The 15579-nt window shown below is 35.7% G+C and overlaps 1 protein-coding gene across 1 annotated transcript; it reads left to right on the forward strand.

Moving 5' to 3' along the window:
* The first annotated feature begins 8746 nt into the window (after positions 1 to 8746).
* LOC137079401 (transcription factor Spi-B-like) lies at positions 8747 to 14732 on the forward strand. Its single transcript, XM_067447363.1, has 6 exons — positions 8747 to 8876; positions 9069 to 9086; positions 10558 to 10708; positions 11244 to 11371; positions 11465 to 11609; positions 14034 to 14732. The coding sequence occupies exons 2-6, from the start codon at positions 9069 to 9071 to the stop codon at positions 14348 to 14350; spliced, it is 759 nt and encodes a 252-aa protein (XP_067303464.1). The 5' UTR covers positions 8747 to 8876; the 3' UTR covers positions 14351 to 14732.
* The last annotated feature ends 847 nt before the right edge of the window (positions 14733 to 15579 follow it).

The raw sequence follows: 15579 nt of genomic DNA on the forward strand, positions 1-15579 counted from the left end.
GCAATTCTGACTTTATATCACACAATTCTGACTTTATATCACACAATTCTGACTTTATATCGCACAATTCTGACTTTATATCTCACAATTCTGACTTTATATCACACAATTCTGACTTTATATATCGCAATTCTGACTTTATATCTCACAATTCTGACTTTATATCACACAATTCTGACTTTATATCTCGCAATTCTGACTTTATATCACACAATTCTGACTTTATATCACACAATTCTGACTTTATATCGCACAATTCTGACTTTATATCTCACAATTCTGACTTTATATATCGCAATTCTGACTTTATATCACACAATTCTGACTTTATATCACGCAATTCTGACTTTATATTGCACAATTCTGACTTTATATCTCGCAATTCTGACTTTATATCACACAATTCTGACTTTATATCTCGCAATTCTGACTTTATATATAGCACAATTCTGACTTTATATATAGCACAATTCTGACTTTATATCGCACAATTCTGACTTTATATCGCACAATTCTGACTTTATATCGCACAATTCTGACTTTATATCTCACAATTCTGACTTTATATCTCACAATTCTGACTTTATATCTCACAATTCTGACTTTATATCTCACAATTCTGACTTTATATTGCACAATTCTGACTTTATATCTCACAATTCTGACTTTATATCTCACAATTCTGACTTTATATCTCACAATTCTGACTTTATATCGCACAATTCTGACTTTATATATCGCAATTCTGACTTTATATCGCACAATTCTGACTTTATATATCGCAATTCTGACTTTATATCGCACAATTCTGACTTTATTTATCGCAATTCTGACTTTATATCTCGCAATTCTGACTTTATATCACACAATTCTGACTTTATATCGCACAATTCTGACTTTATATCACACAATTCTGACTTTATATCGCACAATTCTGACTTTATATATCGCAATTCTGACTTTATATCACACAATTCTGACTTTATATCTCGCAATTCTGACTTTATATCTCACAATTCTGACTTTATATATCGCAATTCTGACTTTATATCACACAATTCTGACTTTATATCTCACAATTCTGACTTTATATCGCACAATTCTGACTCTATATCTCGCAATTCTGACTTTAAATCTCACAATTCTGACTTAATATCTCACAATTCTGACTTTATATCTCGCAATTCTGACTTTATATCGCACAATTCTGACTTTATATATCGCAATTCTGACTTTATATCTCGCAATTCTGACTTTATATCTCACAATTCTGACTTTAAATATCGCAATTCTGACTTTATATCGCACAATTCTGACTTTATATATCGCAATTCTGACTTTATATCTCACAATTCTGACTTTATATCTCGCAATTCTGACTTTATATCTCACAATTCTGACTTTATATCTCGCAATTCTGACTTTATATCACACAATTCTGACTTTATATCTCGCAATTCTGACTTTATATCACACAATTCTGACTTTATATCACACAATTCTGACTTTATATCGCACAATTCTGACTTTATATCTCACAATTCTGACTTTATATCACACAATTCTGACTTTATATATCGCAATTCTGACTTTATATCTCACAATTCTGACTTTATATCACACAATTCTGACTTTATATCTCGCAATTCTGACTTTATATCACACAATTCTGACTTTATATCACACAATTCTGACTTTATATCGCACAATTCTGACTTTATATCTCACAATTCTGACTTTATATATCGCAATTCTGACTTTATATCACACAATTCTGACTTTATATCACGCAATTCTGACTTTATATTGCACAATTCTGACTTTATATCTCGCAATTCTGACTTTATATCACACAATTCTGACTTTATATCTCGCAATTCTGACTTTATATATAGCACAATTCTGACTTTATATATAGCACAATTCTGACTTTATATCGCACAATTCTGACTTTATATCGCACAATTCTGACTTTATATCGCACAATTCTGACTTTATATCTCACAATTCTGACTTTATATCTCACAATTCTGACTTTATATCTCACAATTCTGACTTTATATCTCACAATTCTGACTTTATATTGCACAATTCTGACTTTATATCTCACAATTCTGACTTTATATCTCACAATTCTGACTTTATATCTCACAATTCTGACTTTATATCGCACAATTCTGACTTTATATATCGCAATTCTGACTTTATATCGCACAATTCTGACTTTATATATCGCAATTCTGACTTTATATCGCACAATTCTGACTTTATTTATCGCAATTCTGACTTTATATCTCGCAATTCTGACTTTATATCACACAATTCTGACTTTATATCGCACAATTCTGACTTTATATCACACAATTCTGACTTTATATCGCACAATTCTGACTTTATATATCGCAATTCTGACTTTATATCACACAATTCTGACTTTATATCTCGCAATTCTGACTTTATATCACACAATTCTGACTTTATATCTCGCAATTCTGACTTTATATCTCACAATTCTGACTTTATATATCGCAATTCTGACTTTATATCGCACAATTCTGACTTTATATCGCACAATTCTGACTTTATATCTCGCAATTCTGACTTTATATATAGCACAATTCTGACTTTATATCACGCAATTCTGACTTTATATCGCACAATTCTGACTTTATATATCGCAATTCTGACTTTATATCGCACAATTCTGACTTTATATATCGCAATTCTGACTTTATATCGCACAATTCTGACTTTATATATCGCAATTCTGACTTAATATCGCACAATTCTGACTTTATATATCGCAATTCTGACTTTATATCTCGCAATTCTGACTTTATATCACACAATTCTGACTTTATATCGCACAATTCTGACTTTATATCTCGCAATTCTGACTTTATATCACACAATTCTGACTTTATATCGCACAATTCTGACTTTATATCTCGCAATTCTGACTTTATATCTCGCAATTCTGACTTTATATCTCGCAATTCTGACTTTATATCACACAATTCTGACTTTATATCACACAATTCTGACTTTATATCTCGCAATTCTGACTTTATATCTCGCAATTCTGACTTTATATCACACAATTCTGACTTTATATCACACAATTCTGACTTTATATCGCACAATTCTGACTTTATATATCGCAATTCTGACTTTATATCTCGCAATTCTGACTTTATATCTCGCAATTCTGACTTTATATCTCACAATTCTGACTTTATATATCGCAATTCTGACTTTATATCACGCAATTCTGACTTTATATCTCGCAATTCTCACTTTATATCTCGCAATTCTGACTTAATATCTCACAATTCTGACTTAATATCTCACAATTCTGACTTTATATGTCACAATTCTGACTTTATATCTCACAATTCTGACTTTATATCTCACAATTCTGACTTTATATCTCACAATTCTGACTTTATATCTCGCAATTCTGACTTTATATCTCACAATTCTGGCTTTATATCTCACAATTATGACTTTATATCTCACAATTCTGACTTTATATCGCACAATTCTGACTTTATATCTCACAATTCTAACTTTATCACACAATTCTTACTTTATATGTCACAATTCTGACTTTATATCTCGCAATTCTGACGTAATATCTCACAATTCTGACTTTATATCTCACAATTCTGACTTTATATCTCTCAATTCTGACTTTATATCTCACAATTCTGACTTTATATCTCACAATTCTGACTTTATATCTCACAATTCTGACTTTATATCTCACAATTCTGACTTTATATCTCACAATTCTGACTTTATATCTCACAATTCTAACTTTATATCTCGCAATTCTGACTTCATATCTCACTTTATATCTCACAATTCTGACTTTATATCTCGCAATTCTGGTTTTATATCTCACAATTCTGGCTTTATATCTCACAATTGCGAGTTTTTATAATGCATTTCAGACTTTATAACTTGCAAATGTTAGATTATATCATATCAAGCAATTCTGAGAAAAAAAAAAGTCAGACTTGTGAGATGTTAACTCGTAATTGTAAGATAAAAAGTTCCCAATAATATTTTAAAACGTTGTATTATGTGGTGGAAACAAGCTTCCAAACAAACCTGTATGACTCTTTTGTCTTGTGAGAAAATATTTAGATTTTGTTCTCTTCTGTTTTTGTCCATATAGTGAAAGTCAAATGGGGTCAAAAAATGAGTTAATCATTTTTCATTAAAACAAAATTTTAGAAGGAAATAAAGTGGCATCATTTTTCAAGACAAAATGTTCTACTTGGTATATGATAAGGTGATCAGAGGTATGATTTTATTTGTTTATTTTAGCATGAATATGAACTGCTGTACTTACCAGCTAGCATTCAGGACCTATGACATTTTTTCTGCTCCATTGTTGACTATTTGTAATAAATCTTATATTCATGTAGACCTTTGGTTGTGCTTGGAATAAAAATCTTTGTGGCCTTGAAAACATGTTTCTTTTTGACATTTATTACCTCGTTGCTAATTAAGAGGTTGAACCAGCAATTGACTGTCAAGTTTTACAGGCTCTCTTAATTTATTTTCTACACTAAGACTACACTTTTAAATCAAACAGCTTGATAATGCTGTTTACAAAGGGTTTAGAGCCCAAGTATAATTTAGTTGCTGACGAAATCACTTTTGGAAACAGTAAGGAGCCATTCAGGGATCAGAATATTAGAGGCTTGGAGATGTACCGAATGGTATAAGATAACATGCATGCTAAATTAGCCTTTAAAGATAAGCCTGAAAGAAAAAGAAAAATCACTGTTTAAAAAGTGAATACAACTGGATTTACCAAAAAAAAAAAAAAAAGGTTTGTGAATGTGACTTTGCCATAAAGATGTTCCTTATTTCACTTTCCAGCTCTTTTCTCTGTTCCTCTGAGGTGTACAGTACATTCCTACTGCACTATGTTTTGGATAGGGACTTCCCCATTTCTAAAGCAGTGCAGTAACAAAACTTTATGTCACGACAGAGCTATCTGACTGCCTAATGTGTGCAGAATGCAGTTTTTCATGTTCTATCTGGTGACAAAGATCCTAATAAAACGTAATATTTTATGCCATAGAACACCGGCATCCAATCAAAAGGATGGTGTACAAGCATCATTAACTCATCTGTATGGGACAGTGAAGACATCATATAGGAAATCAGGCCCAAAGCCATTTTATCAAAGGATTTGCTTTCATAATAATAACATCGAAATAAATATTTTTTGATTACACTTTATTTTAATCTGTATTTGATACACTGCCATTAAGTACTGAGCAATATCATGTAACTAGGGTTAGGATTAGAGTTTGGTTTAGGGTTAGTTGCATGTACAGTAATTATGCATAATTAATATAATTATTACTATAGTAACTGTAAAATAGAATGCTACAATATTTGTGTGTACAATTCTTGGTCCCACTTTGTATTAATTGTTTTTAAATACTATGAACTAACATTTTAATTAATCATTTACAGTGTACTTATTGTGTACATATATGTGTTATTACATTGTACTACAAGGAAGGAACAGTGGAGAACCGGCCACAGGGTCATGGGCGGCCAAGGCTCAATGATGCACGTGTGGAGCGAAGGCTGGCCCGTGTGGTCCGATCAAACAGACGAGCTACTGGAGCTCAAACATCTCAAGAAGTTAATGCTGGTTCAGATAGAAAGGTGTCAGAATACACAGAGCATCGCAGTTTTTTTGCGTATGGGTCTGCATAGATCAGTCAGGGTGCCCATGCTGACCCCTGACCCCGCCGAAAGCACCAACAGTGGCACGTGAGCATCAGAACTAGACCAGCAAGGAGGCCTATTCTGATTAATAATGTTTTCTTTTACGTCACATGGATGGCTGCATGTGCGTTGCTTCCCTGGGGAACACATGGCACCAGGATGCACTTTAGGAAAAAGGCATACCAGCAGATGCAGTGTGATGTGCATATGCCCATAAAAAAGAACAAGTGTTTTAAACTGTTAGTTTTTGTTCCTAACAGAGTGGACATTTTAGATCTACCATTTAATTTATTTTGTACAATACATTATTACAATAATTTACCGGAGCTTGACCAAAATACTTCTCTAAATGTATTTTTGATTTTGAGATTGATTTCCCCAAGAACCTCTGGCACTGTTAACAAAAGAAATCACCAACAGTGAGCATCAGAACTGGACCACAGAGCAATGACAGAAGCAGGCCTGGTCTGATGAATCACATTTTCTTTTACATCACTTAGATGGCCGCAGTTGCCTTTTATGCAAGATCAGTGTACATATATTTTAAAAACCTGGATGTAATTACATCTGTAAGTAATTTCTGTAATTAAGTCATTGTGAACGTAAAATTAATCGGTTATCAGTCATGGTCCTTGGAACTCACTACTCTGCTTATTTTGTCTCTCTGACCTCACAAAGTTAAGGGATAGGGATAGGTGATAGCCAGCAGCCATATTACCCTGTAGCCCAAGACTGGTTTCCCACTGAAGCTAAGCAGGGCTGAGCCTGGTCAGTACCTGGATGGGAGACCAAATGGGAAACCAGGTTGCTGCTGGTAGAGGTGTTAGTGAGGCCAGCAGGGGGTGCTCACCCTGTAGTCTGTGTGGGTCCTAACACCCCAGTATAGTGATGGGGACACTGTACTGTCAAAGAGCACCGTCCTTCGGATGAGACGTTAAACCGAGGTCCCAACTCTCTGTGGTCGTTAAAAATCCCAGGATGTCCTTCGATAAAGAGTAGGGGTGTAACCCCGGCATCCTGGCCAAATTTGCCCATTGGCCTCTGTCCATCATGGCCTCCTAATAATCCCCATATCCTGATTGGCTTCATCACTCTGTCTCCTCTCCACCAATCAGCTGGTGTGCGGTGAGCGTTCTGGCGCAAAATGGCTGCTGTCGCATCATCCAGGTGGGTGCTGCACATCGGGGGTGGTTGAGGAGATTCCCCCCTTCTATATGTAAAGCGCTTTGGGTGTCTAGAAAAGCGCTATATAAATGTAATGAATTATTATTATTATTATAGTTGTTCCAAATAGTTAACCTAATAAGGTGGATATCTGAATCAGGTTTGTTGAATAAGGGAGACATACAACATGTGCAGAGAGGTGGGTCCACAGGACCAGGCTTGAAAATCGCTGGCATGACTGTCCAAATGTAACATTTGTTATATAGGTGTATGTTTTGTTGTTGTTGTTTTGAATGTGAGCAAGTTACCCGTTTAGTGCTGTTTTAAACGGGTAAAAATGCTGTTTTAAACCCATTTTAATTTTCCCTGTTTGTTTAATAAAAATGTTGTGTTTTTGCTTTTTTTCAGTCCTGCACCAGTGTTGAAGGCCATCTCAGAGGGAGGAAGGGCCAACCAGCCATTCTTACTGGGATCAGGAAGGATCAAGGGTAGGATCGACCACTATATATCATTGTGGACAAGCACCTCATCCCTTGCGCTGGAACCAGCTCCTTGACTGCCTTAGAACTTTTCACCAAAAAAAAAAAAAAAAATTATATCACCAAATCTCTCTCTTTGGAAAACGAGACCGTTGAGTCAACAGTATGGACCAATGAAAACATTTTGTTGGAATGATGTTGTCAGTGGTTAAAAGTACAGACAAGCACCCATTACATGAACCGGGTCAACATGATGGAACTGAATATAGGCAAGACCTCATTGTATGCAAAGAAATTCCTGTTTTCAGTCAGATTTGAAAAATGTAAAACAAATAATAATAATAGACAGCACTGTGCATTTTATTGTCGATGAGTTTTTCACAGATTTTTTTTTTCTGAAGATCATACGTTTAAAGTATAGAGATGCTTTGAGATGGGTACACTTTTAAAAGCCAACAGCTTAAAGTCCTGCAGGCCTTTTGATCTGCAGTGTTTGTGGGTCAGGGGGTGATGAATGCATTGTACCTTTTTATGTGTTGTTGGCAAATAAAATGTCTGACAGTACAACCAAACTGATAGCGTGTTGAATTATTTTAGTCAAATACAGATTAATCAGGTATATGGAAATATGTTTCTTGGTGTTAAGATAGACACACCTAGTGTAGTTTCAACACTAACTTAGTGTAAATTTAGCATAGGGGGGACACAAATGGTGTTAACAGTGTAACAGTGTTGTTTTACTCTATGCAAGTGTTAAAATAAGACATCAATGTCTTACAAGATGTCTAACATTGAGTAAACAGTTTTACACTGTTTACTGAATGCTTGTCCTTATTTAACAGTAGCTAATAAACAAGCGGCCGTCTCTGTCTTTTGATTTGAATGTGGGTTGCTGTTCCGTCATCAAAGTTTACTGACCACAGAACAGGAAGACGATGATCCACGTGCATCGGCAAAGCTGATTTCGTTTTATACAACTGAGCATTAAATGAGCGTCTGCTTTAGGGTTTCCTGACATAGCAGCACCATAATCATATTACATATATCGAAAACAGAGTTGATCAGGATCTGTGAAATACCTTAATAATCACTGTGGCAGTTACAAGTAATATCTCACTTTTTAAGACACAAAGTAAGAATGCAGACCAAATGCCCAGAAGGCTTTGTTACAGACAGTGAAAAAGGGAGTGTTCGTCAGACGCGCTACCGTTAAACCCAGATGAAAGTTTGATTAATAGAGATTTGCATTTTGATGCTGGAAGGCCGGCTTCCAGTAAGAGGAGGAGAAAGCAAAGAGAAAGAGAGAAAGTGGAGGATATAAAAGGGTCGGATCTGGCAACAGGTGTGTATTCCAGGTGATGCACAGCTCCACCCTCTCTTCCACGCTCTTGTTTGACAGCAGTCATAGACTTGTCCGCTTTTCTATTGCGACACACTGATAGTCGACTCAGTCACTGGGACTACACTGAGGTAACTGAACATGCTTCAGTGGTTATTTGCTCTTATTTGTTTTACAGTTGGAGTTTTTTTGTTTCAGTTTCATTGCTTATTCTGAAATAAGTTTGAGAAATGCTTGAACTGATCAAACCGCATTCTGTTCATTCTGTGCATGTAGAGTCACTGTGAGGTGTTGGTACTCATGTGCTGTTTTCTTTCTTTCAGATGTTGGCCCTTGAATCTGTGAGTATTTATTTATTTACTTTTTATTTAGTAAGTCAGTTGCATGACTGATGATTTTCCAGCTGTGCGGGATCGCATTTAAAACATTCACATTGATTTTCCATGATTTAAACAATATTTTCTACATATTTGACATAATTGTGCATATATCAGCTCTCTTAAATGCCACTTGGCCTGTCATATTAGAGGAGTTATACTCAATTAACTGTTGTATTATTGTTTATTGTAGTGCTTAGAAGGACATTACCTTAATAAGCTACACTTTCTGTATAATATCATGTACTGTCAAAAAATATTGTTGGTTTAACTTATAAATGTAAGAAACCTGGTTGCCTTCGAATTTGATTTCAATTTGGCACGTTTCACTGCGTCATTAAAAATAAACACACACAATTACCCAATATGCTAACAAAATCTTTTAATAATATTTGAATAAAGGTTGACGATTCTCAAAAATTTTCATTGTATTAACTCATTTTTATTTTTATGAACTCAAAATTTTAAGGCAACCAGGTAACTTTATATATATACATCTTACATCTGATCTTATCAATGCAAAATTTGTTGTAAATTTGTTGTAAATCTAAGCCACTCCACAATTTTTTGGTGGAAAGTATGCTGACACAATGACACAGTTTGATATTTTGTCTTGTAATGCACTGACATTCAGGCATTTGTGACTTGAATGTCAAAATGCTGTATGCTATATATGCTTGGTTGTGAATGCAGTCAAAATAAATGCATAATATTACCGCAAAAAAGTTTACACACTCAAATGCAAATTTTTCTTGTTCTTTTTTTACTGAGAAGAGGGAGAATCTTTTGAATGTTCTAGTCATGCAAATTGTTGCAGCTTCCTTCCAATATTCCTGTTAATCAGTTTTAAATAGTGTATAATGTAACAGTAGTTGTGATATATATATATATATCGACCCATGGCTTTTATGTTTTGTGATGGTTGTTCATGAGTCCCTTGTTTGTCCTGCCCAATGTTCTTCAGAAAATCATTCAGGTCCTGCAAATCCTTTGATTTTCTAGCATCTCTGGCATATTTCAACCTTCTCCAGCAGCGACTCTATGATTTTGACTGCATGATGCTTTTCTTTTCACATTGAGGACAATTATGTAATTATTACGGAAGGGAGAGGGTTTAAACTTTTTGAAATGGATGTTCAGGGTAAATTGTACTTTTTTTGTCTTCTGGGAAGCATCCAAGTGGCTTCATAGGGCAGTACTAAATAAAAAATAGCATGTAATTTTTTTGAACCCTCTTTAGTTAGTTACTTTTGAACGCAGCTGTATATATACTGTAAACTTTTTATGTAGTTTTTTAGATTTATTGTTCTTTGAATCTCTGAGAGGGAAAGAAAAGTGTCTCTCCTATAATGAAAGCAATATCAGAAGAATGAGAATTGTACCCATTATTCCATTGATGCTCATTGCGCATGATTAATCGATTAATCACCTACAGATTCAATACTTTCAAGACCTGGGCCCTAGAGAGCCGCTGTCAGGGAACCTGGACCTTGACATGATTGAGGAATACCTGCAGGAGCACTCGGTGGAGGTGATGTCGGCACCGTGTGTCCAGAGGAGAAATCAGGAGGAGCACAGTATGGCAGGTGAGTGTGAAACATCACAGGAGACCACTGAGGGAAGGCTCACTTCTCCTTTTAGAGTTGAATGGAAGTGCACTTTCAGTTTGGTTAGGTTTAGTCATTTCCTCTTTGACAAACATTAGCTATTATATGTGTCCCAAGGCGTGGATTCCATGCCACATGTGATAACAGTTCAGTTTAGTGAGGAGAAACTGTAAAAACAGTGGAAATTTTGTAATAAAAAGTACTTGTGAATTGTCTAGCCCAATCTTTTTACCACGAAAAACATGTTTAAACACAGTCACACAGTTTTTAAAAAGGTCTACCTTCTCCATTGGTCAGTCAGAAGAATAGCTGTTGCTATGTCCGTCTGCTCAGATGCTCAAATAAACAGCAATGTTTTGAAAGAGTATTTTAACCTACAAATGGTCTATATGTTAAGTTGGACAAGGAGAAAGTATATTACCATCAAAAATAACCACAAGTTCTTACAACTTGTATGTGTCGTCGATTGTAGCGAGCAGCATATGTGATAACGATGATTGATGTGTTTCCACAGAGAACAGCTGGTCAGGTCGTTATGCATATGAATGGCATTATAGTGGAGTACCAGCAGCAGACGAAACTCATGAACAACAGCCTCAGCAGCAGCAGACGTGGCTCTGTCAGTCCAGTCACAACGACTGGGTAGGTCTCACCACAACAATATTACAGTCACATGTAGGTCCCGTACATGTAGTTTGTCCTATGCATGGGTGTTAATAACAGTCTATGTTTTAGGGACACTGCCAGTATGACAGAAACCAATGCAGTGATTCGGATTCGCTGTCCACCAGCTCTGGATGCCAAGAGTTTCCCCCATCTCCGACCTCTGACAGGAAAGGACAGATTGCGTATGACTCTATGGCACTAGCGCCGCTCTCAGGTAAAACACAGCATTGCTAGGCCATCGTTTGTCTTATTTTTCCTTTCGGTTTTGTGACAATTGATACATTTTAAGTGTGTTGGATTTACATGATTTAAACTTAATCGGTTACACATAAACAAACATAATTTGTTCATGTAATTTTTTTAAATCATGGAAAAAAGTGCTTTCCAATTAAGTAGTCTATAAATTATTTTCATATGGTTCCCCAACAGGAATAATTTGTTTACTTATATTTTTTATGTATATATATTTTTTACAATTTCTAAACAGTATTAGTTAGTGATCAAACTATTAGCTATTGCTCTTATTAGTGTGTTGATGCTAAGCATGAAACGCTCTATGGGCAAAGCAGTTATTATGACATTAGCTGTATCAGTCTACAGCCTAAGCAAAATGCTCCACTCTTTCCCACAATGGTAACCGAGTGTAATTAAAATTGTTCTAACAATTCCAACATAATTGAACATTAAACACTATTAAAGGGATAGTTCACCCAAAAAGAAAAAGAAAAAAGAAAATGCTTATTTGCTTACCCCCAGGGCATCCAAGATTTGTTTCTTCAGTAGAACACAAATGAAGATTTTAAAGGAGCACTATGTTGTATTTTTGCAGTAAAATACCCCAAAACCAAAGGGCCAGTGTTATATATTTTGTTCAGTTGAGTTCTTACAATATCCCAAATGTTTCCAACTATTTGTAAATTGTGAGAAAATTGCTATTTTAACAAATGAGCCGGGACGTCTGAGGGAGTCGGCTGTCAATTGCGTCATATCTGCGTTATTCTCGGTTTCCGGTTTTATTTAAAGCGCTTTACTCTTAGCAATGTGAACAAGTGTCACAGCAGCCGCTGAGCATAACCGTATGCTCAGAAATGGCATCGGCGACTGTGTCCCGTCATAATAAAAGTCCCGCTGCTCGCGAGGAGTGTGTTTGCTTAACAATCTCTCCAGTGGCCTTGCTCAGCTCCTCAACACTCGGCCCTGCTCTGCTTCACTACAGTAACGTTAATAATCACATTAATGATCATGATTTCTGCCCGAGTCCTATCCCGATTCTTTTCCTCCGGCTGTGAGATGAAGACCACATGTCCCAAGATTCTGCGCTCAAACTTGGCATCATCAAACTACTCCTTTGTTTTGAATAGGCGCCCTGTAGCGGACGGAAAAGTTACATAGTGTAGCTTTAACTCCAGCCGTTGTGGTCTGTCAGTCGTATAATGTCAATGGTAGCTAAATCTATCAAAGTAAAAAAAAAAAACATGCACAGACAAATTCATATTAAACCCTGCGGCACATGACGACACATTGATGTCTTGACGACACATGAAACGTTCAGTTTGTGCGAGAAAACCGAACAGTAATTATATATATTTTTATCTCTAATACACCACTATGTCCAACAGGCTTCAGCGAGTGATCACTTTCAGCAATGTACATAACCTGGAATAGAGATACGCGTGAGAGATCAGTTCCGCTGCTTGCACCAGATTTTGTACATTGACCAAGTGATCGCACGGTTGAAAAAAAAGTGATCACATTTTCATTTTTGGGTGAACTATCCCTTTAAACACTATCAAGTCTCGACCTTTGCTCATCTTGCTCACATAAAATAACACTTAATTTCAACATTTTTACTTTCATCGTTAAGTCCAAGCATAGCATGCTGGAAATTACAGTTTCAGCAAAAATCTTTTTCTAGTACAGTATTGGTTCACATTCGCCCTAAGTAATTAAATCTAGTAAATTGCACGTTTTAGATAATTACATTGATTGAAAGCAAAGAAATCACGTTTAGAAGAGAAACAGTTATGATACGTAAATGACAAATATTACGATTGAGTAAACTGGACAATATGTGTTTTACTCTTTTTTCAGTGTGAGTTCAGTTTAAAACAGATTGTTTAAAAACAATTAAAGGGGATAGTTCACCTATAAATGACATGTCATCCTTTACTTACCCTCGTCATTGCAAACTTGATTCGACTTTTAATTTATGTGAACCACAAAAGGCTTGAAGTGGGGATTCAAAAACAACTGCTTCAATAGAAATGAGTATGAAATCACATTTAAATTGAAGAGTCATATATCGACACACTTGGCTGGGCTTTCTTGACTCGATTTTGATTAGGTTATTAGGTGTCACATGTTGTGTTCATGTTTCCAACACCTTGTATTTTACTCCCAAATAAAGTTCTCCACACAGTCAAGTGATTTACACAGGCTTTGGTTTGATCGAGTTGAACATCACTATATAGGCTAATTTTTAATCTGACATTTGAAGGGTATAAAAGATCGCTTTCATTGTGCGCTGGTATTTCAATTGCTTGACCAATAAGCGATTAGACAGACAGACAGGTGCCCAATGCATAAATGTTACATTCTGCTATATTTAAAAGTAACTAAAAACATTGTCATTTCTCAGGTAAAAGGAAAGAGCGGCTTTTTCAGTTCTTATATGAGATGCTACAGACACCAGACATGCGGAGCTGCATTTGGTGGGTTCAGTCTAACAACGGAACGTTCCAGTTCTCCTCCCAGAACAAGGAAAAGCTGGCAGAGATGTGGGGCAGGCGCAAGGGCAACCGGAAAACCATGACGTACCAGAAAATGGCCCGTGCCCTGCGAAACTATTCGCGAACAGGAGAGATCTGCAAAGTGAAGCGTAAACTTACCTATCAGTTCACCGAGAGAACACTGAGAGGTCTTCAGAACAACTCGCAAAGATTCATGGGTAGTTAATGTGGTCCATCCAACAAGACTTTCTCCTAGCTGGGAAAGTATAAGATAAATACTGAGTATTTTACTGAGGATGGTTTTGCCTTTTTAATGTTCATTATGTAATGTGGACTTAAAACACAGCTTTTCTAATATTATTTGGCTTAATTGAGGCTCAATTGAACTCGGAAATTGTTATGTACACTAACATGGAATTCTATGAAGTTGAAGGTGATCTTTGAAATATGTAAATCTGAGGATTGTTAAACCATTACACTGCGTTATATGTAGTTATGAATCCGTTTTTTATATATGAAATATGTGCCAATTTGTTCTAATTGTTTTTTCACGGCTAATTTCAACTGCCATTAAATGTTGACACCTGATGTGCCTGAATAAATTAATCTTAAAATGGAGTTAAGTTGTATTTTTGTCAATGCAGTTATGTCAAAGTATTTAATTTATAAAATTACATTGAAAAAATCTTTTGAACACGTTCAGTTTTTTTTTTTTTTTTAAATAAGTATTTAAGCCATAATATGTAAATTGTCGCCACTAAAGGTCGATTATTCAAAACAAATGTGTAGCCTCATGACGCCTTGAATTTAGGGAGCTTTTATTCTGCCACGGTCACCACTTCCGCTTCTTCCGCTCATGTGTATGTGTGGTAACACAGCGCTGTTTTATCATATTAGATACATATGAGTGTGTTGAAAGTTATGTTATAATGCTACTCTGTCCATTCACTCGACGGCTACGAGACACTTGTTATTGGGCATGGTAAAAACATGGTACTTGCGTTAAAACAAGATTTAAACATTAAGACTAAATGTGTTGAGCAATGATTCGTTTTCTAGATGAATGATCCAAACAGTTGCTCACCTGTCTAATAAAACACATCATATATTAAAGGGATACTTCACCGCTTTTTCATATTAAACGATGTTATTCCCTTAACTAAGACGAGTTGACACATCCCTCTCTCGTCTCAGTGTGTGCACTTAATCTCTCTGACGCGCGGTGATGATCTGATAGCATTTAGCTTAGTCCACTAAGCCCAGTTCATTCACTATGGTACCAAACAGAGATCAAGTTAGAAGCAAACAAAAACCTCCACGGTTCCCCTATTTAAATACAGTTACACGAATATCTGAATGACCTAGTCTGGTGACACCAAATAAAACGTGGTGCTTTTCGTAGCGGGTTAAAATGGAACTATAATGTATAACGGACTAACACTTCTGAGAGTACTT

This window comes from Pseudorasbora parva, chromosome 6, assembly GCF_024679245.1.
Source record: "Pseudorasbora parva isolate DD20220531a chromosome 6, ASM2467924v1, whole genome shotgun sequence".
In the NCBI taxonomy this organism is placed as follows: domain Eukaryota; kingdom Metazoa; phylum Chordata; class Actinopteri; order Cypriniformes; family Gobionidae; genus Pseudorasbora; species Pseudorasbora parva.